Below are 17829 nucleotides of genomic sequence, written 5' to 3'. Positions count from 1 at the left end.
AGGACCCATTATGTCACTCCTTCGCTCAAAAGTCCGTGATGCTATCCTTTCACTCAGTAGAAAAGTTAACCGTTTTTTCAGAGACCTGCAAGGCTCCACGAGATCTTGCCCTGTATCCCACCCTACATTCTTCACCTGGCCCTGGTCTAGACATGCTTTTGCCTTAGGATCGCCTCCTTGTTCCCTCTGCCCAGAATGTTCTTCCTGAGGACACTGCTTATATTCATCTCTCCCTTTCTTCAAGCCTTTCATCCATGTCCCTGTCCATAGCCACTTGCCCTAAATTTCAACTCCACACTCTACTGAAGCTACTTGCTATTTCCCATCCACCTTCTTGGATTTCATTGGTTTTTCAACATTTATTAGTACCTAAGTCATCCTCTGTGTATACATTTAACCTTATATTTTATATTGTTTACTACTTATCTCTCCCACAGAAATATAAATGCCATAAGCATCAGAGTTGGGTTGCAGTTTTTATTGCTCTTTGGGGTTTAGGTTTCATCGTGTTGGGTTTAGTTCAGTTCACTGTTCTGTTCTCAGACCCTACAACATCTACTACATAGCAGGTCCTCCACAAATAGTTTCTAAATAAAATGAATGACTATATGATCTTAATTATATGGTTATTCCTTAAAATCCAGCTGCAGTAGCTTCCCTAGGGGCCATCAGTATGCCCCTTTGATATCTGTGTGTTTAGGGGGTGGAAAAACATTGACGTAGAAAAGTAATTTGGGATTGAGGCCTTGGAACACAGGAAAATATTATTGAGTCCAAAAATGTAAAGTGAGAAAAGTGGATCTCTGAGTACCTAGAATGTGTATGAGGATATTGTTCAGCTGGGTGACACTTTCAAGAGGTATAAAGAAGTTCAAGAACATTATGAGGAAAAAACCCTGAAAAACAGAAAAACCCATAAACCACATTTCATCTATTTTATAATTTTGCCTCCTACAGCGTGCCTCTTCTTCCTTTTTCTAGGAAATGAGTAATGATCCATAACAGGGACCACTAAGATCTGACGCTTTTAGTACTACCTTCTGAAAGTGGGTTCCATATGGAGAGAGTCCTATGGCCTTACACCGACCATTAGTGCCCTCTGCAGAACCTAGAGCATCAGAGAGAAGTGAGCCGTAGATTGGGGCTCTGAAATTCTAGGCTATTTGTGGAAAAGCAGAGCTCTGTTAATCACACCTGCCCCCTCTACCCTCTCATTCTTTGATGGAGAAGACTTCAGTCTTGTTTCTCCTGCCTGGGAGATGCCCACGGATCCTCAAAGAGGCTTTGCTGGGATAGGCCAGGTTTATTAGCTAGTAACAGGAGGTAGGCATGGAGATATGGTCAGTTATCCTTGATTTGTCATCTTCAGAAGTACTCTTGCAAAGCACATTTCATCTTTTAGGGTAATATACTACAGAAAGGGAGAAAAAATATGGGCTAGAGATGACAGTGCCTAGGGGGCAAAAGAAGTCACAGACACAAATTATTTGTGGAACCATCAGATAGGGAACTGTTAGCTGAAGGCACCACACGTTTATTTACATTTATCCTCCATCTCCCTTTATTCAGTCTAGCCTCTGAATTACTCTGTCTCCAGAGTTAAGAGTAATGATAGGAAAGAATAATTAAAACAGAGCCTCATTCTAGAGCCCTTTCATTACTACTAATTTGTATTATCTTAATACGATTTTACGTATGTGTGTGTGATCTTTATAATTCAAATACTGGTAATGTAATGCTTGGAACTAGGGGAAGTAAAACAGTGAAATATCACTCATCAGAGAAATAATCTAAAACTTAGAAATAGGCAAAGGATGCTAATACTTTCAGTGTGGCACTGAATTTCTCTCAGTGTGCTTACTTCATAGCTCTGAGCTGCAGGTGTCCATTTGTTGATTTTTATTGTGTAGATTCAAATAGCATCTATCCAGTGAAACAGAAAACCTAAATGTTTATTGTACTATAAGACACTAAACTGGTTTTATATCTAGACTTCTAACGTATCCGTGTGTGTGTGTGTGTGTGTGTGTGTGTGTGTGTGTGTATAACTGGCTTCTCAAATGCTCTTTGGACTAATTTTAACATCTTACTGGTTCCCTCATTTACTAATGAGTCAAATAAATCCTTGACTTTTTTGTTCTACCTCTGTATGACAGTTATATTTTTAGCTTTTGAAATTATACTTTAATACTGCAAAACTTCATAGCTCTCAAACACCATTCTGTGTTCTAGTGAACTTACCTAACGGGACCTAAGTTATGGGTAAATAATTTTACGTGTACTTCAAAGAAATACTACATCTGTCATTTGTCTTCCCTGTTGTGTTTTTATAACCACATCACCCTGTCTCCCATCCACGTCATAGCATAGTCAGATCCTGGTTTTTTTTTTTAGGTCCCAGTCCATACTTGGCCATGATAACTCTGTAACAAGTTATTTTTCAAAGTTAGCTCTGCCTAAGCTACTTAAACAGTAGGCAAGTAGAAAAAATATTCTATAGATCAGTTTTTTTCTCTGTCCTTATCACTCTGGAAGCAGATGTGTAAATCAAAATCTGATACAAGACTTTACACTAACCTCAAAAGAGAGAAAACGCTTCTGAATGTCCTATTGGAGCATTAAATTAAATGAGAAATAATGGCAACAAAAGGTAACGCCATCATTAAAAGTTATGCTGCAAAAAGTTTTAAAGAGGAAAAAACTTAAATAGAATAGTCACAGAAAATACATTTTTAAAACAATTATTGCTCTGCATTTGCTACTGTGTCTTTAATATGACACTTCCCAACAATGACAGCCAGTTTCTGAGCATTCTCAGACACAATTTCTTCTTAAGGAAATTTTTTCTTCTAGTTATGGTCAAGTTTTTCTTCATTATTCATATCTTCATTAAGGGAAACCATAAAAACAAAAGAAACATTTGTAAAGATGATTATATGTGATTAGCATATTCTACAATTTGGTATTATTTCTTGCTATCCTTTCATGCAACTTCATTGTTATTTTTAGCAACTTTATTCCAGAAGATGGATGAAAATACTGACATTAAAGGAAATTAAATAAATGAAATAAGAAAAATTGGTAAGTCTGCATGATGGAGTTTGAGAATGCAGTTTCTCCCACGTGCTGACTAAATAAATATCAGTGATAGTTAATATAATTTTGAAAACTGCTGGTATTCTTTTTACATTGTCATTAGTAAATAATAAAGGATCTAGAGTCAAAAAGGGAAGAAAATATAAATGATACAAACTTCTCTTCCCAGTGAGATTTCCTATAATATGGTGTTTAATTTAAATCGAAAAAGTAAAACCCTGTTCATGTGAAAAGCCAATTGTTTTTGGTAAAAAAAATTCTTAAAAACTCCAAAAATTAAGTTAGCCATTTAGTTCCAATTCTAGTTCATAATGGTCTCCTTCAGGTTTAAATTTATGAGTAGTTGTTCTTATGAAGAAAATTAGATCAGCCATCATTGATTTAGATACTTTTAAATATTAACTAGTATAAGCTAATTTTTTTTTTTAATTGAGGTCAGATTTGGCCCAAGGTCATACTAATATATTGTTCACTATATACTAGTGACATTTGCTAAATATTACCTTGGGCTACATTTTTAGCATTCCTTCTGGCATGGTGAGATTAGATGTGATGTTTCTTGGCCAGAATAAAACACAAGGTCGATTCTAAAGAATAGAATACTATATTTTTTTTTCCCATGCAACTTTGCATTTGCTTATCTATAATACACAGACAGTTCATTTTAAAGCATAGGACTTGTGAACCACTACTAGCACATGGTAAATCCTTCTCCTTACCGGATGCCTCCCTACATTGTCCCAGCCTCTATGACTACCTCCTGAGCCCTCAGCAAAATCCCTGAGGAAAAAAAAGCACAGTGGAGGTCAGGATTCTCCAGCTCCAACTGTAATAGGTTGTGGGAATTAATCTTCCCACTGTCTGGGGCGGGTGATCATTTTCATCAAGAAGAAAGACCCCCCCCAACCCCCACCCCAGAGAGCGTTAGAAAGGGAGATTGGGATATGCAAATCTACAAGAACTATTATTCAGTTCTATTATGAGTTAAGTAAGATGTTGTAGAACACCAAACAAGTATCAATTATTTATAAAAAGTACTTAGAAAAAAAAATAATCCATTGGTAAGTTTGTAATAGGAAGAACAATTTTGAAATGTCATGAGTTATGTTTAATTTATTTTTCTTCCCAAAGCCTTTAAAAAATAATAATAACCCACCTTGGCCTAAGAACTGGCTCTGCTCTCGTAATCACCCTGTTGCATCCACTTCCCCTGATTAGAGTCAATTAGTAAGTGAAAACATACTTGAATTTTCCTCTTCGAATGAAACCCAGGCTGTTTAAAATTCAAGCATTTTTCTCAACCAAACATACGGATACTTACTAATTAAAATTAAATTAAAAAAATGTAAAAGCCATTAATAATCTCCAATACAAAGAAAACTGTCAACTTAAAAATTAGTAATATACAATTATAATTACTTTTCTTGGTATGGCTATCAATTCTCAGATACATGGCACAAGAAAATATACTACATGTGCAGCTATGAGTTTATTCTAAGCTATGTTTTAGCTAGAAAGGCACACCTAGAGGTGGGTTGAGAATCCTGATTACAGGATTGTATGTATCATTAACACAGATTATCTGAAATTTTGAAAATAATGCCCTCACTCCTTGATTTAAATATCATCCAGTACTAATAGGAGAAACTCCAGAGAAGACCAGTAAGTAAACATTTCCTTCCACATGCAGCTTTCTGTCTCTGGAAGTATCTAGGAAATGTTACTCCAGGGTGCAGGGGCCCGGGCTGTGCTCCTTCAACTCTCTATTAAATAAGGTGACTGTCAAAATCTGGGTTGAAGTTACGGAGCATGGAGAGTTGTTTCTATCTATAAGGAGTGCAATGAGCCGTCCAAGCTCACTCAGCAGAGAGAACATTTACTAACAAAATGATTGCAGATACCCATTGACTTGATGGATGTCTGGGATCATGTAGCATTGAGGAGCCCCTGACAAAAATGGTAACAGATTTGAAAGCCTTTAACAGGCTCCTATATCCATCCTAGCATGGTTTATTAGCATGACATAGGCTTCCTGTTTTTCTCTCTTTAATGATACTGTGCTATGAACCAACGAATGTTTTCATTTGGAAAATAAGAAAGCATTGACATGTTATCTGAACTGTGGTTTCTTTAGAGATGCCAAGGGAATAGATATGCTAATTCTGTGCTTTGAGAAATGTACTGGGTAAGGCCCATTACTTCACTGATTTCAATGGATACCAGGCCCAGGTAAGAAAAGGTTAATAGTACATATTTTGAAATATTTCACTGTGTGAAAGTTTTGACTTAGAACATGGAGAATTTCAGTGACCCTTCCATATACTTTTGATGGTGATTTTCATATTACATTCTCCATAGTAACGTTTAACTCATCATTAGTTAATTAGAATACTTGAAGCAATTTACCTCAAGCTCTTGCTTGATTCTTCATAAAAAAAGCAATTACGATGAAAAGTTACCACATAAATTTTGAAATACTCACAGAATCTTACACAAATAATGCTTTATCATAGAGGAATAAAAGACAGCTTCTTCATACACACATGAATGTACAAAGACACAGTCCTTAGGGAAATCATCAGGAGTTTACAGCAAAAGTGCCAACTGGAATGAGTATTCCTTGGCTTTAAAACTGGAACGAAACAACTCTCAACATTTGCAAAACATTCCTTTATTATTAGAAATAAATTATTTGTATAAAAAATTGCATGCGTCAACCATTGCATTTATTTTTAGCACAACCCAGGGCTTCAGTCCGGTCAGCCATTACAAGAAACAGAGTCATTGTCTTATACAAGTTGAACAAGGCGGGACAGGAATGGGAGTTCTCACAATCACAGAAAAATACTTACAAGAATAACATCAGACATGGTTTATTTCAACAGCATTTTTTTTTTCACAAGCTAACATTAGTTTTCCTTTTGTGATTTTTTTTTTAACTGCTTATGAGTAAGCAATACTTTAGCTTGACACTCATTGGTTGTACTGTATAAAATGGGTTTTTTTTTTTCACTCTGTTATTGATACTTTTGGCTCATGGCTACTTTGTGTTCCTTACAAGATTGACTATTGATTTGATTGATTGTAGTCTACAGAGATCTCCAGGAGTGAGTTTTGGCGGTGTCATGTTTATTGTTTAAGATCACGTACCAGATTTCTTCATATTGTACCATTTCCCTGTTTCAGATTGAATGATTGCTGTAGCTGATATATGTTGTCTTAGTAGAGGAAGCTGTTAAGACAAATGAAGACAAATTAATAGTATATCAAAATAAATTATTTTGCTAAAATGATTTTAAAAATTAAATCCTATAATCAGTATTTTTATGATACTCCGTTTTTACAATGTTAGGTATTTTTTAGACCATGTGGTAGGAATTCAGTGATCACAGGAATAATAATGCAGCAACAGTTTTAATCCATAAAACCACTAGTCTTACTTAGAGTATTTAGCAGATAACCAAAAATGGAAAAGTTCTAATCATAATAAATTCAGGTGAAATTCAACTTAAATGTGTGTTTTGACTAACAAAGATACACAGTATGAAAAATGAAAGAGCACATAAATTATCTATCCCGCAAAAGACAAAAAAATGTTTTTTTACAACTTTAGTTAAAGACCTAAATTCTTTAAGTCTGATTTGATAAGCAAAACCAGGCAAGTAATTATAACTAGTTGTGCTTTGAAAATGAATATTTTCCATTTAAAAACAAATAATAGTTTTAATTTTTTAGTATTTATTTAGAGAGGGGGAGAGGAAGAGAGAGAGGAGCAGAGAGAAAGAAACATAAGCAGACTCCACACCAGGTGCAGGGCATGATGTGGGGCTCGATCTCAAGACCCTGAGATCATGACCTGTGCTGAAATTGAGAGTCGGACCCTTAACTGACTGAGACACCATGTGCCCCTTAAAAACAAATAATACTTTTAGACTCTAGAAGTGAACATAGTAAAATATGAGGAACATAGAATATTTGTAAATATGTGTATTGCTAATACATATTTATGCTCCGACTTCAGCCAAAGGGTACAAATGAAGATGTTTAAAAACTCAAAGACTTTAAAACTTTAAAAACTTTAAAAGACTCAAAGAAGGAAATACGCATTTAATTGTTCTGGTACCAACTCACTATAAAGTAAAGCTTATTACTGTAAGATTATTAGAAAGATATGAATAACAAAATATTCTAAGTCAAATTCATACTCATACTTTCATTTTCCGAGAATGTAAACTTAAATCCAAGTAATACCTTTGGTTTTTTTTGGAAAGATGTGATAGAATAAATCTCTGTTCTAAAATTCAAATGTGATGTCCTATTTTTCAGGGGAATTCTGGAGTGCATAATCATAAGAAGAAAAATATGAAAAAATGCTACACATGTATGTATTTCACCACATAAATCCAATTCAGAATGAAACAGATTTTTAGGTAATTGTTTAGTTTTTGACTGTTAAATAAGCAAATTATAAAGCTCTTCCTCTGGAGGCACAGGACTGGCAATCAGACTCATTCCATTTTAGTTCACGTCAACATCATAATTGACAGAACAAGTTCTTACCTGAGGCTGAGATCACATAAAGTTCACAATCACAAAAATAAATGCAGCGAGGCTAAGGAAGTGCTAATCAAGCATGTTTTTACTATTTTTGATTTCATTGAATATTATGAGCCTCGTGCCAAAAATAGCTGACATATCTGCCTCTCTTATCTCCATTGTTCACGCTTCTAGAAGGGTTATTACTGTGGCACACGGAAAGGAAGTAGGTTTTAGACCTGGTTTTGAACTACATTGTTTTCCCTACAAAATGAGTTTATAAAAAGATCTGTGAACCAAGTCACTGGGCCTTAGTTTCATCGCTGGTCCCAAATCCACAACATTGGGGTTTTGTGAGAATGGAGGTGGCGTAGGTTTGTGGGGGAGCAGCTGTGTCTGGCATAACAAATATGGAATCCTATTTTCCTATTCACCCCTTCCATAAAGCTAAACATCTGTGATGTTCAGTTTGGTGTGAAGTGAAATACAATGATTTTTATGCTTGTGTACTTTTTTTTTTTTAAGTTTTTAACAATTTCTAAAAATATAATGCTCTCGTATACTTCTAAATTCCCTGTAAGAAACAAAATCTGTACTTCAACTACTTTTTAAAGGACTTTCATATAGTCTTTAAAAAAAGATGAAGAAAAATGGTCCTACAAGTTAGAAGAAGGACCCTTAAAATGATGGTTCACTGTCCTGCTCTATTCAGTATCTTCAATAGTGGCTCAACATGTAGGAAATATTTATCAAGTTTGTAGATAGCTTGAAAGAAAAATTATGGAACAAATAGAGGAACTAGAGCCAAAAGACCTTGAAGGAAATGATATTCAGAAGACGTTCATTTAACAGAAGGTGATTTGGATCAGACCATTCAAGGATCGTTCCAACTTTGAGACTCTATAGCCAATTAAAGACTCATACTTCATTTTTTGAACTCTTCAAAGTTATCCCCAGGGAAAAAGATGGTAGAATTCTACTGAGAACTCTGACTATAATTTACAAAAGGAAAGTCATCTTAATTTTTCTAATGGTTAGAAAAAGAGATGCAAGGCTATGGACAGAGATGATTTAGTCATTGGGAAAATGGTGATGCGGGACAAACCGTGAAAGGCAGAAGTCTTGTGAGAATCTTTATCCTGGATGTTATTACAGAACAAAATAGATCAGAGATGTACGTGTGAGCTACTAGGGAGTTTTTACAGCGGCGATGAATATACTTAGGTGACAATCCGTTTTGGAATACAGCAATAGTGAATTGCCTTGTGGACACCACACTGTGTTCATAAGCGAGAGAAAGCATTTCCACCCCCAGCAGCAGCTGTTTTCATGAATTATTCATGAACACAGCTTAAGGAATACCATGTTACAGCATTTGTTAATTGGGTGCAGTTGATAAATTCATGCACATCAACTTTGTTCCTAACTCCCTTTCCACACACTTTTATGAAACAGCGCTTGACCTTTTTTTATGTGAAATGTAGTACTCTGCAAATTCAGTAATTAACATGGACTCACTGGTCTCCCTTCCGGCTTCATGTTACTTGTATTTATTCTGCGGAGATTTTGAAGCTTTAAAAACCTTAGATATGTGGCCAGAATTTCTGGCATTAGCAAGTAATCTTTAAGATGAAAGTTTCTAAGTGTAATGGACCTAGAGAGCTCCATGGCCGAGAAGGAAAAGCATCGCATGTACATCATAAATACATGGCTAATTGATTAAAAAAAAAAATCCCAACAATGGAGTAGCAGCCATAATTACTCAAATCCTTCACATATTAAACAAGAAGAAGAAAGAGGGTTGCTAAAACAGTTTTTGAATTTTAAGTCTTTTCTATTAATGATAGAGCAATCTACATTTTCAAGGCAGCAATGACACTTCTGCCTTATTTATATGGTGACTTGTAGTTTACAAAACACTTTCACCCATGTCACTGTAATGGTGACTGGTCACAAGTCTCACAGCAGGAGGTATGAGAATGCAGCAACATGGACACTATTCCAATGGGTTAACCAGCCCTCGATTTACTGAGAAGAGACTCTACCCATGTCCAGAGCAAGCTTTTTTTTTTTTTTTTTTTTTAAGATTTTATTCACTTATTTGACAGAGAGATACAGAGAGAGAGGCAACACAAGCAGGGGGAGTGGGAGAGGGAGAAGCAGGCTTCCTGCTGAGCAGGGATCCTAATGCAGGGCTCGATCCCAGGACCCTGGGATCATGACCTGAGCCGAAGGCAGATGCTTAATGACTGAGCCACCCAGGAGCCTCACAGAGGAGGCATTTTAAATCTGAGGAGGCATGGAGTGCCTGGGTGCCTCACTCTGTTGAGCAGTAGTCTCTTGATTTATGCTAGGGTCATGATCTTGGGGTCCTGGGACCAAGCCCCACATCAGGCTCCATGCTCAGCACAGAGTCTACTTGAGGATTCTCTCTCCCTCTCCCTCTGCCTCTACCCTTGCTTGAGGAAAAAAATCTGAGGAGGCACAGTTCTAGGTACAACTGGAGGACAAAGGCTTTCCCAGTATTCAGACCTACTTCTGAAGACATAAGACACACTTTTAGATGAAAAAGACTGCATTTAAGTTATTAGGGTTATTGACAAACTTGTAGGGAGTGTGATTTTAGAAGACTCTTGCCTCAAAACCACTATTATATGTCATTGAGGTAACAGGGACACAGGTAGGCCATGACACCTGGTGATGCAAGGGAACAAAGATCAACAGTGGTTCCCGCAGTGGGATTGTGGGAGGATGTGTGAAGATTCCATGTGTTGTCTCTCCTGAATGTGTCACTTCATCTGGACCCAATTTATTAAAATCCAAACTATGTAAAAGATGAATATACCAAAGTTGCCAAAGTACAATGTAACCACCTTTCAGGTAGTAACTGACTTTATCTTGATTCACCTTTTGAACTTTCTTTTACCTTCCAGAAGAAGCACCTGACTCCTCCAGCATATTACAGACTAACCTTTTACACAGGCCCCACATTTATTCTCTCTCATTCTTATTTCAGAGAAGATAGGGAAATGCATGCTTGCTATATAATTTCCACTTCAGTGTCAACAGAAAATAATAGAAGGAAAACAAAACACAAGAGACTTACTTCTGTTGAATATGGGATTAGTCTTTATCAGTGCTGGGAATATTCCTCTTCGGGGAACGTATGTATTTTTTAAAAGCATGGGAAAATTTATTAATTTTTCCCCCCACCACTTTCCAGAAGTGAGTCTGGGGTGACTGGTATTTATTTCAATGTCTGTTTAGTTGTTCCCATTTGCAACCAAATTACCTGAAGGGTTTTAAATTGTTGTTAAAAACCAAGTCCAGCTATAGGCTCTGGTGAGTTGTAGCAAGAAACGCCGACAGCTGGCCAACAGCAGTTTCCCGGCATCCTAGGACAGGTTTTAACTGTCTGCACTGATGTTTTCAAGGTAGAAAAACACAGATAAAATTCTGCCTTCACATCACACGCATTGAACTCTGACACCTTTGATAGTAGTTACAGTGCATCTTTTACGACAAGACCAAATAGGCCCATTATTACTAAATTGCTTACCTATAATCAGAGATGATTATAATGATTTGTTATCAAAACCTGTCTTTATCGTGACTTCTCTTGCAGTTTTTCAAGGTTTCATGTTTGCAGAAAGGTGAATACGTGGGGAGTGTTTGTGGAATTCTTAAAAGTCTTCTTTATGTACAAATGACTAAATTTGGTTATTAGTGAGCTGAAGGCCATCTTGCCAGAAAAATCTGACCAATAATTCCAAGAAGTCTGATAGTAATTGTAGCCAATAAACTTAACTGATCAATACTTATCTTCTAAGCCATTTCTGCATATGGGACATTAGAATAGACAATGTTCATCTGGAAATCTTGATGTAAGGAAAGGTTTATGTTATGATAATTATATTAGATAAAATCTACACTTAATCTTCCCTGTATTTCATGTCAGAAGTACAGAGAATAGGGAACACAGCCTGTTGGAGGAATCCGAGAGAAGAACGTATCTCTGCATCTGGTTTTATCCGTAATTATTAAATAGGTATGTTGTATTTCCAAAAAACAGGAAGCCTGAGGTCTAATGCAGGAATGTTAGCTTTCATATCTTTTTGATCCATCTACGGAAACTACTAATGTAAAAATGGTAGTGTTTTGTTTTTACCATACTCAGCTACCTGGTATTTTACAGTACAAATCTTCAGCCTATTTGCTACTCTTCCTTAGATACCAAAATAGACCAGTTAAACTCTACTGGATTAGTTTGGTGCTGGTGTGTTGTTATCATGTGCTCCTTCAGGGGTGACTACAGAGAAGAGGAAGGAAGGTCAGGAGGGGACAAGTGGAGTGGTGGCTGACAGGAAGGACCCTATTTTCAGGGTCATGAGGCTTTCAGAGAAGAGCTCTATTTTAATATATCCAAGAAGGGTCCACTAGGGGAAAATAAGTATTAACTATGATTTAACCCAACATGTTGGCTCATTCGTTTTATCATTTCCCTAAATTCCATATCATTTATTTGTGTCAGGTCTTTGAGCAACCAATAAACAAATAAAGAACCACCAATATTGAACTAACAAAGATCGAAGAGTAGTTCCTAAGTGCTAAAAGAAAAAATACATAGAAGATAGTTCTAAGCTTCAGATGCTTGGTAATGCCTCAAAGGGAAGCCACAAGAGTCATACTTTGTAAAAGAGATTTTGTGTGCATGGTCACGCTCTGGATAGGAGCCACTCGCCTTGAAATCATTGGGTTCTAACCAAATGGTTCTAGGTGCTGTGACAGTCTCACGGTGTGCCAGTGAGTAGCGCCATGCCCCTGGAACCATGCCGCAGTCCCCGAGACTAGAAGAAGAATGTTCAACGTACATCTATTAGGAAGTGCTCCCGCTCTTGGCCATCGGAAAGTCTACAGATGACTTACTGTTGGTTTCAAGACTCTCACAGAGTTCGCTTTTCACCTCTCCATTTGGTCTGTCATTTCCTTTTTGGATCAGTTTGCTTTGCATGGTGGCAGCTGTCACCACGGCCTTGAAGCTCCTCTTGCGTTTTTGAACGTTCTGCTCTGGATGAAAAATTATAATATAAACCTTGGGCATGTACAGCATGCCCAGAGACACCGAAGCACTTAAACTCATGGAGACAGTAAGTGTCGTTGTCTGGATGTACATCTGAGGGGAGGAAAAAAGAAAGAATCAATGTTGGTGAGCCTGATCTAACATCAAACAGCACAACCATTGTCTATAATGATTGCAGCTTCTCTGCTCAGGGTACGTGAGAAGGGACGTAGAGAAATTGCCCTTAATAATAGCCAAGCAATTCTTTATCCCTACCTGCAAATATGGGTAAAGTTGTCTTGTTTATGGACCCTAATTCCTTAAAACAAACACAAACAATTAAGCTGATGAAGTTTTGTTTCTTTTTTTAGATTATAATTAAACATATATAAGAAAGGGAACAAAGCCATTCTGGACAAAGGCTAACATTTTATGACCTACATTCCTTCTTCAGAGAGGTGTTATTGTGTTTAACAATACACTTAACCAAGCAGGTTATAGTGGAAACTGAGTGGGAGTGAAATATTCCAGAATATCACTATTGCCTAACATTGCTTGACTAATGCTAGCATTTGCATCTTCATATCATGACTTAATTTCAGCTATCAAACCTGATAAACCTCATAAGCATGCCATACAAGCTTGATATTTTTATTTATTTATTTATTTAGAAGGTCTTATTTATTTATTTGACGGAGACAGACATCGAGAGAGGGAACAGAAGCAGAGGGAGTGGGAGAGGGAGAAGCAGGCTTCCCACTGAGCAGGGAACCCTATGCAGGGCTCCATCCCAGGACCCCCGGGATCATGACCTGAGCAAGCCAAAGGCAGATGCTTAATGACTGAGCCACCCAGGCACCCCCAGTCTTGATTTTTTAACACAACCCACCTCAAGGACAATTCCAGAGGGTTTCTCAATGGTGGCGTCATATCAAAGTAAACATGGGTGCTTTAACAAAATACATGACTCTCCTCCAAAACTTAAATATGCCCTCTGGGCATAGTGTTCCAACATCTGCATTTTAAAAACTCTCCTCCTATGCTCAGATCCTTACACTTACTGCACTGAAATTGGCTGCTCTGGTACTTAGAAAGAACAGTCTCTCTGCAAGATTCTTCTTTCTAGAATGGAGAGGTCAACAAGCTGAAAAAACCAAACCTAAAATCACTTTGGCTTTTTCATTATGGTATGAAAATAGACTTGATAGCATTTTAATCCTTTTTAAAAAAATTTCTCACTGTTACTTATTTATAACTGAAACAGAAATTGTGCATTTAGGGTATGCAACTTGATGTTTTGATAAACAAATAGACTGTGAAATGATCTTTGCTCTCAAGTAATTAACATATCCATCACCTCGCCTAGTTACCACTTTCTTTCATTGTTTCTTTTTAAATTTTTGTGCTGAGAATGCCTAAGATCAACCCTCTTAGTGAATTCCCAGTCCATAGCACAGTATTGTAAACTTAGTTGCTATGATGCATATTAGATTCCCACAACTTACCCAAGCATAACTGAAACTGAATGTGTTTTGACCAACATCTCTCCATTTCCTCCTTCCTCTCCCACTGGCAAAACACTGTTCTACCCTCTGCTTCGATGAATCTGTTTAAGATTCTACGTATTAAGTGAATCGTGCAGTATTTATCTTTCTGTGTCTGGCTAATTTCACTTCGCATCGTGTCCTCCAGGTTCATCCATGTGGATGCAAACGGCGGGATTTCCTTCTTTTTAAAGAATGAATAATATTCCATTGTAGGTATATATCATATTTTTAAAAATAAAAACCTTTGACCTACTTCCAGTTTTCATGTCCTGAGCTCAAAATATAGTGTCCTCCAAATAACTTGGAATACTGAGGCCACAAAGAAGTTCTTAGAGGTCCCCTTCCTCCTATCTTGGATCCTTGTTAATATCTCTTTACTCTAACCATGTCTCTGAAAATGTAAAGTTGTCACATTGTATCAGGCAATCCAAAGAACCCAAACTAATTGTATCTTTTTAAATAAAGGATCAAAAGCCACCCACCTTCAAAAATAAGTACTTGAATAATAAGTGAAAAAGTACTTGAAATATAAGTGCTTCTCTTAACAGAGGGCAAGGCTGTAAGGTAAAGATCTGTCCAAACAATAAGAACTTGTTACTAATACTGAGAGACTATCCTTGTCATGAAATCACACCATAAGGGTGACTGAGTTTACTGTTCATCTACCACTAAGGCTGTCCTTTGCATAAGACCTCATTGTGAGTATGGAAATACCTTCCAATAAGGTGATATAGATGGCTTTGTTTCAAAGTTCACTTCCTCCAGGAAGTCCTCCATGATAAACCTTAACTTAATGATAATGTTATAATGGTGTCTTATTATACTTCTAAGCACTGATGCATTGAACAATCCATAAAGTGGATCACTTACCGATGCATAATTATGTAATTATAATGTGATTTATATGTAGTTATAACTAATTTATATGAACTTTTTAGTAACTTGTGAAATGCCCAACTAGGTTATAAACTTCCTTAGAGCCTATAATCTACATTCTTTTACTTATAAACCTCTAAGAAACTATACAAGATTCTACACACAAAAACTACTGGAAAACTCAGTATTCTTAGGTATATAAAGATCTTCACAAAGATTAGATTTCCACAAGATCTGATTTACACAAATCATACAGAGTATGCCTTCCAAATTTTTCCACTCTGTCAAATTGACATTGCTATGGCTATAACATAGGGTGGAAGATATTTTAAGTAAGAAACACAAAGTGATGAGGTATGAATCCAGATTCTGGGTTCGGCTCATACATATTAGCTACAATAGAGACGTGATTCAAATACATTCCTCAACAAAGTGATAAATTACTACACATCATGACCTCTCCTGCCAATAAGTGAAATCCTGTGTTAAATTTGAGAGAACCAAGGATCTACTACAATTAAGAAAGTCCTGATAAAATATGGATATGTGCCTTCAAATCCCCCCGAAGCTTTGCCATCTACTTTTAAGCAACTTATTATGAATACTTATAAACTTCAAAGTGTTAGTTAATCCTCTCTAAGTTTCTACTTACTCTCCAGTTAGCATTTCTTCAGGAAGCCTATGCAGAAAATAGGCTCTAAAGAAAGGACATTAAAGTAGGGAAATGATGCCCCAAATGCAAACTACAGACATAAATATCCCAAAGCCACTCAAATAGGCAACCATCAGTTTTGTCCCAGTCAGCCCCTGCCAACTCAATTTAGCTTAAAAAACAAACAAACCAACCAAAAAACCTCTAGAGGTCAAACAGACATAAAATGATGGGAACACCCACACTTATTAACTTGATTCTTTTCATAAATCTTAATCTGTTGGTCTTGCTAAAATGTATACTACTAGTCCAAATAATATGTAATTACCTTTCTATTTTGAAAATCTTGCAATTTTTCTCTGCTACCATGAATATAAATGGTAATTTTTTCCCTGATTCAGAATCATTTCTGTAATATATAATAATTTAATCTTGCTAAATATTAGGCATGAAGAAGATTCTGGACTGCTGGTTTCCATATTAAATATTTTACTGCAGTCTATCCTTTAGGCAAACCAACTCAATGGAAGATGTAATAAACAAAGACATGAGGATTAGACAGTACTATGCTTAGTGTCCAGGCTTTCCTTCAGATACTATGCTTTCAAAGTATACCAAAGGCCAATTTTACTTATGTAAAATTAAAACAGCATTTGAAAACTTTTCATGTGAAGTTAATACAGAAAAAGCATATATACAGAACTGTACCCTAAAATCCCAAACCTTAAAGTGGCCCAGCATTTGTTACAAGGCATTGCACTGTGAGTAAACTAAGTTTTTGAGCTTCATCTCTGAATATTTAATGAATTGAAAAAGTCATATATATATAAACTCAGTGAAAACAACAGCAAAACACACAAAGAAATAAAAATGCCACCTGTTCTCACTCTAGAGAATCTAAATCTTCAGCATCATGCATTCCAAACATCTTCCATATTTAAAAATAAATGTAGAAATTATATCAGAAGATTGAAAATGAGCATCCGATTCCAAAAAACTCATGGATTTTGTATAGCTATAGAAAATTCTAATTGTCTGAGCCATGTAAGAAAGGAACACCACTGCTTTTGTTTTTGTTTTTAAGATTTTGTTGTTGTTTTTGTTGTTTAAGTTTTTGTTGTTTTTAAGATAAAGAAGTTTATAGAAAATTCTGGAGTTGCCTTGTGGGTGGTAAAAGCCTCAAGTCAACCCACCAGGTGACACTCTAAACTCTAATAAAATGTCCCTGGCAATTGGACAGCTGTGTGATCTTATTTTCCTTTCTGACCTTTAATTTCTTACCTATGGAGTTTGGGGAAAATAATACTTTTCTCATGGAAGGGTTACAGGGTGGAATGACATAATCTTTATAAAACACCTCAAAGGTACCAAACAGCAGTAACTCAACAAAGATCATTTACCCTATGGCTTCAAATCTAAAAGGACATTAACAAAGCATCCTTCCAGGTACCCAGGATAAAGAGAGGGGGCCTGCGAGTCAGTTACCCAAAGCATTATTGTTTAGTGACTACCTGACTGCTATGCTCTAACTCTACAATGTCAAGGAAAAGGCTTTTATAATCTTCAAAGTAGGCAGTATAAAATTTTGCCCAAAAGTCAACGCTATTTGCGGATGTCAAGGCTATATTCACTGTCTGTGCTACAGTTCTAGAATAACACACTGGCTCTCTGCATCAAAGTTCCAGTGAGTTACAAAGTTCCAGTGAGTTACAGCTCACCGGAAAGCAGAAGAGAACAATGTTAACTCCCTAGAAGCAACATAAATCCATTGAGAGAGGCTGACAATAGTATGGATCTGCTAATGTAACTTCTTTTTTCCAACTTTTTTTTTTAATGCCCCACCTTCTGCCCCCTGTCCCTCTAAAATATTAATAACTGGAGGAAGGGGAGTATCTTTTCTGTTATTACCCACTGGTAGCCTCTCACTTCCTCTACCTCCACACCCCCCCGGGATATTTTGAACCTGAAAGAGTCAGATGCATTGAAACAGATTTAAATGATCCCTGGAGAAGCCAGGAAGGGCTGGCACAGTGGGGCACAATACCACGACACCTGTGCTGGGA

At 36.6% G+C, this 17829-nt stretch overlaps 1 protein-coding gene across 4 annotated transcripts in view; it reads right to left on the bottom strand.

Moving 5' to 3' along the window:
- Window positions 1-4615: 4615 nt before the first annotated feature.
- Window positions 4616-17829, bottom strand: part of GRM8 (glutamate metabotropic receptor 8) — a 732641-nt gene continuing 719427 nt past the window's right edge. For 3 of the 4 annotated variants that reach the window (XM_032305558.1, XM_032305556.1, XM_032305557.1), the window contains exons 10-11: window positions 12559-12805; window positions 4616-6328 (exon numbers count right to left, since the gene is read on the bottom strand). In XM_032305558.1, the coding sequence (XP_032161449.1) occupies window positions 6279-6328; window positions 12559-12805 (297 nt within the window). In that variant the 3' untranslated portion in view covers window positions 4616-6278. Of the gene's footprint in view, window positions 6329-12503; window positions 12806-17829 lie in introns of all 4 variants that reach the window. The other variant, XM_032305560.1, reaches the window with a different exon arrangement.

This window comes from Mustela erminea, chromosome 11, assembly GCF_009829155.1.
Source record: "Mustela erminea isolate mMusErm1 chromosome 11, mMusErm1.Pri, whole genome shotgun sequence".
Lineage (NCBI taxonomy): Eukaryota > Metazoa > Chordata > Mammalia > Carnivora > Mustelidae > Mustela > Mustela erminea.
Note: the sequence above shows the minus strand (reverse complement) of the source record. Positions and strands in the feature narration are given on the sequence as shown.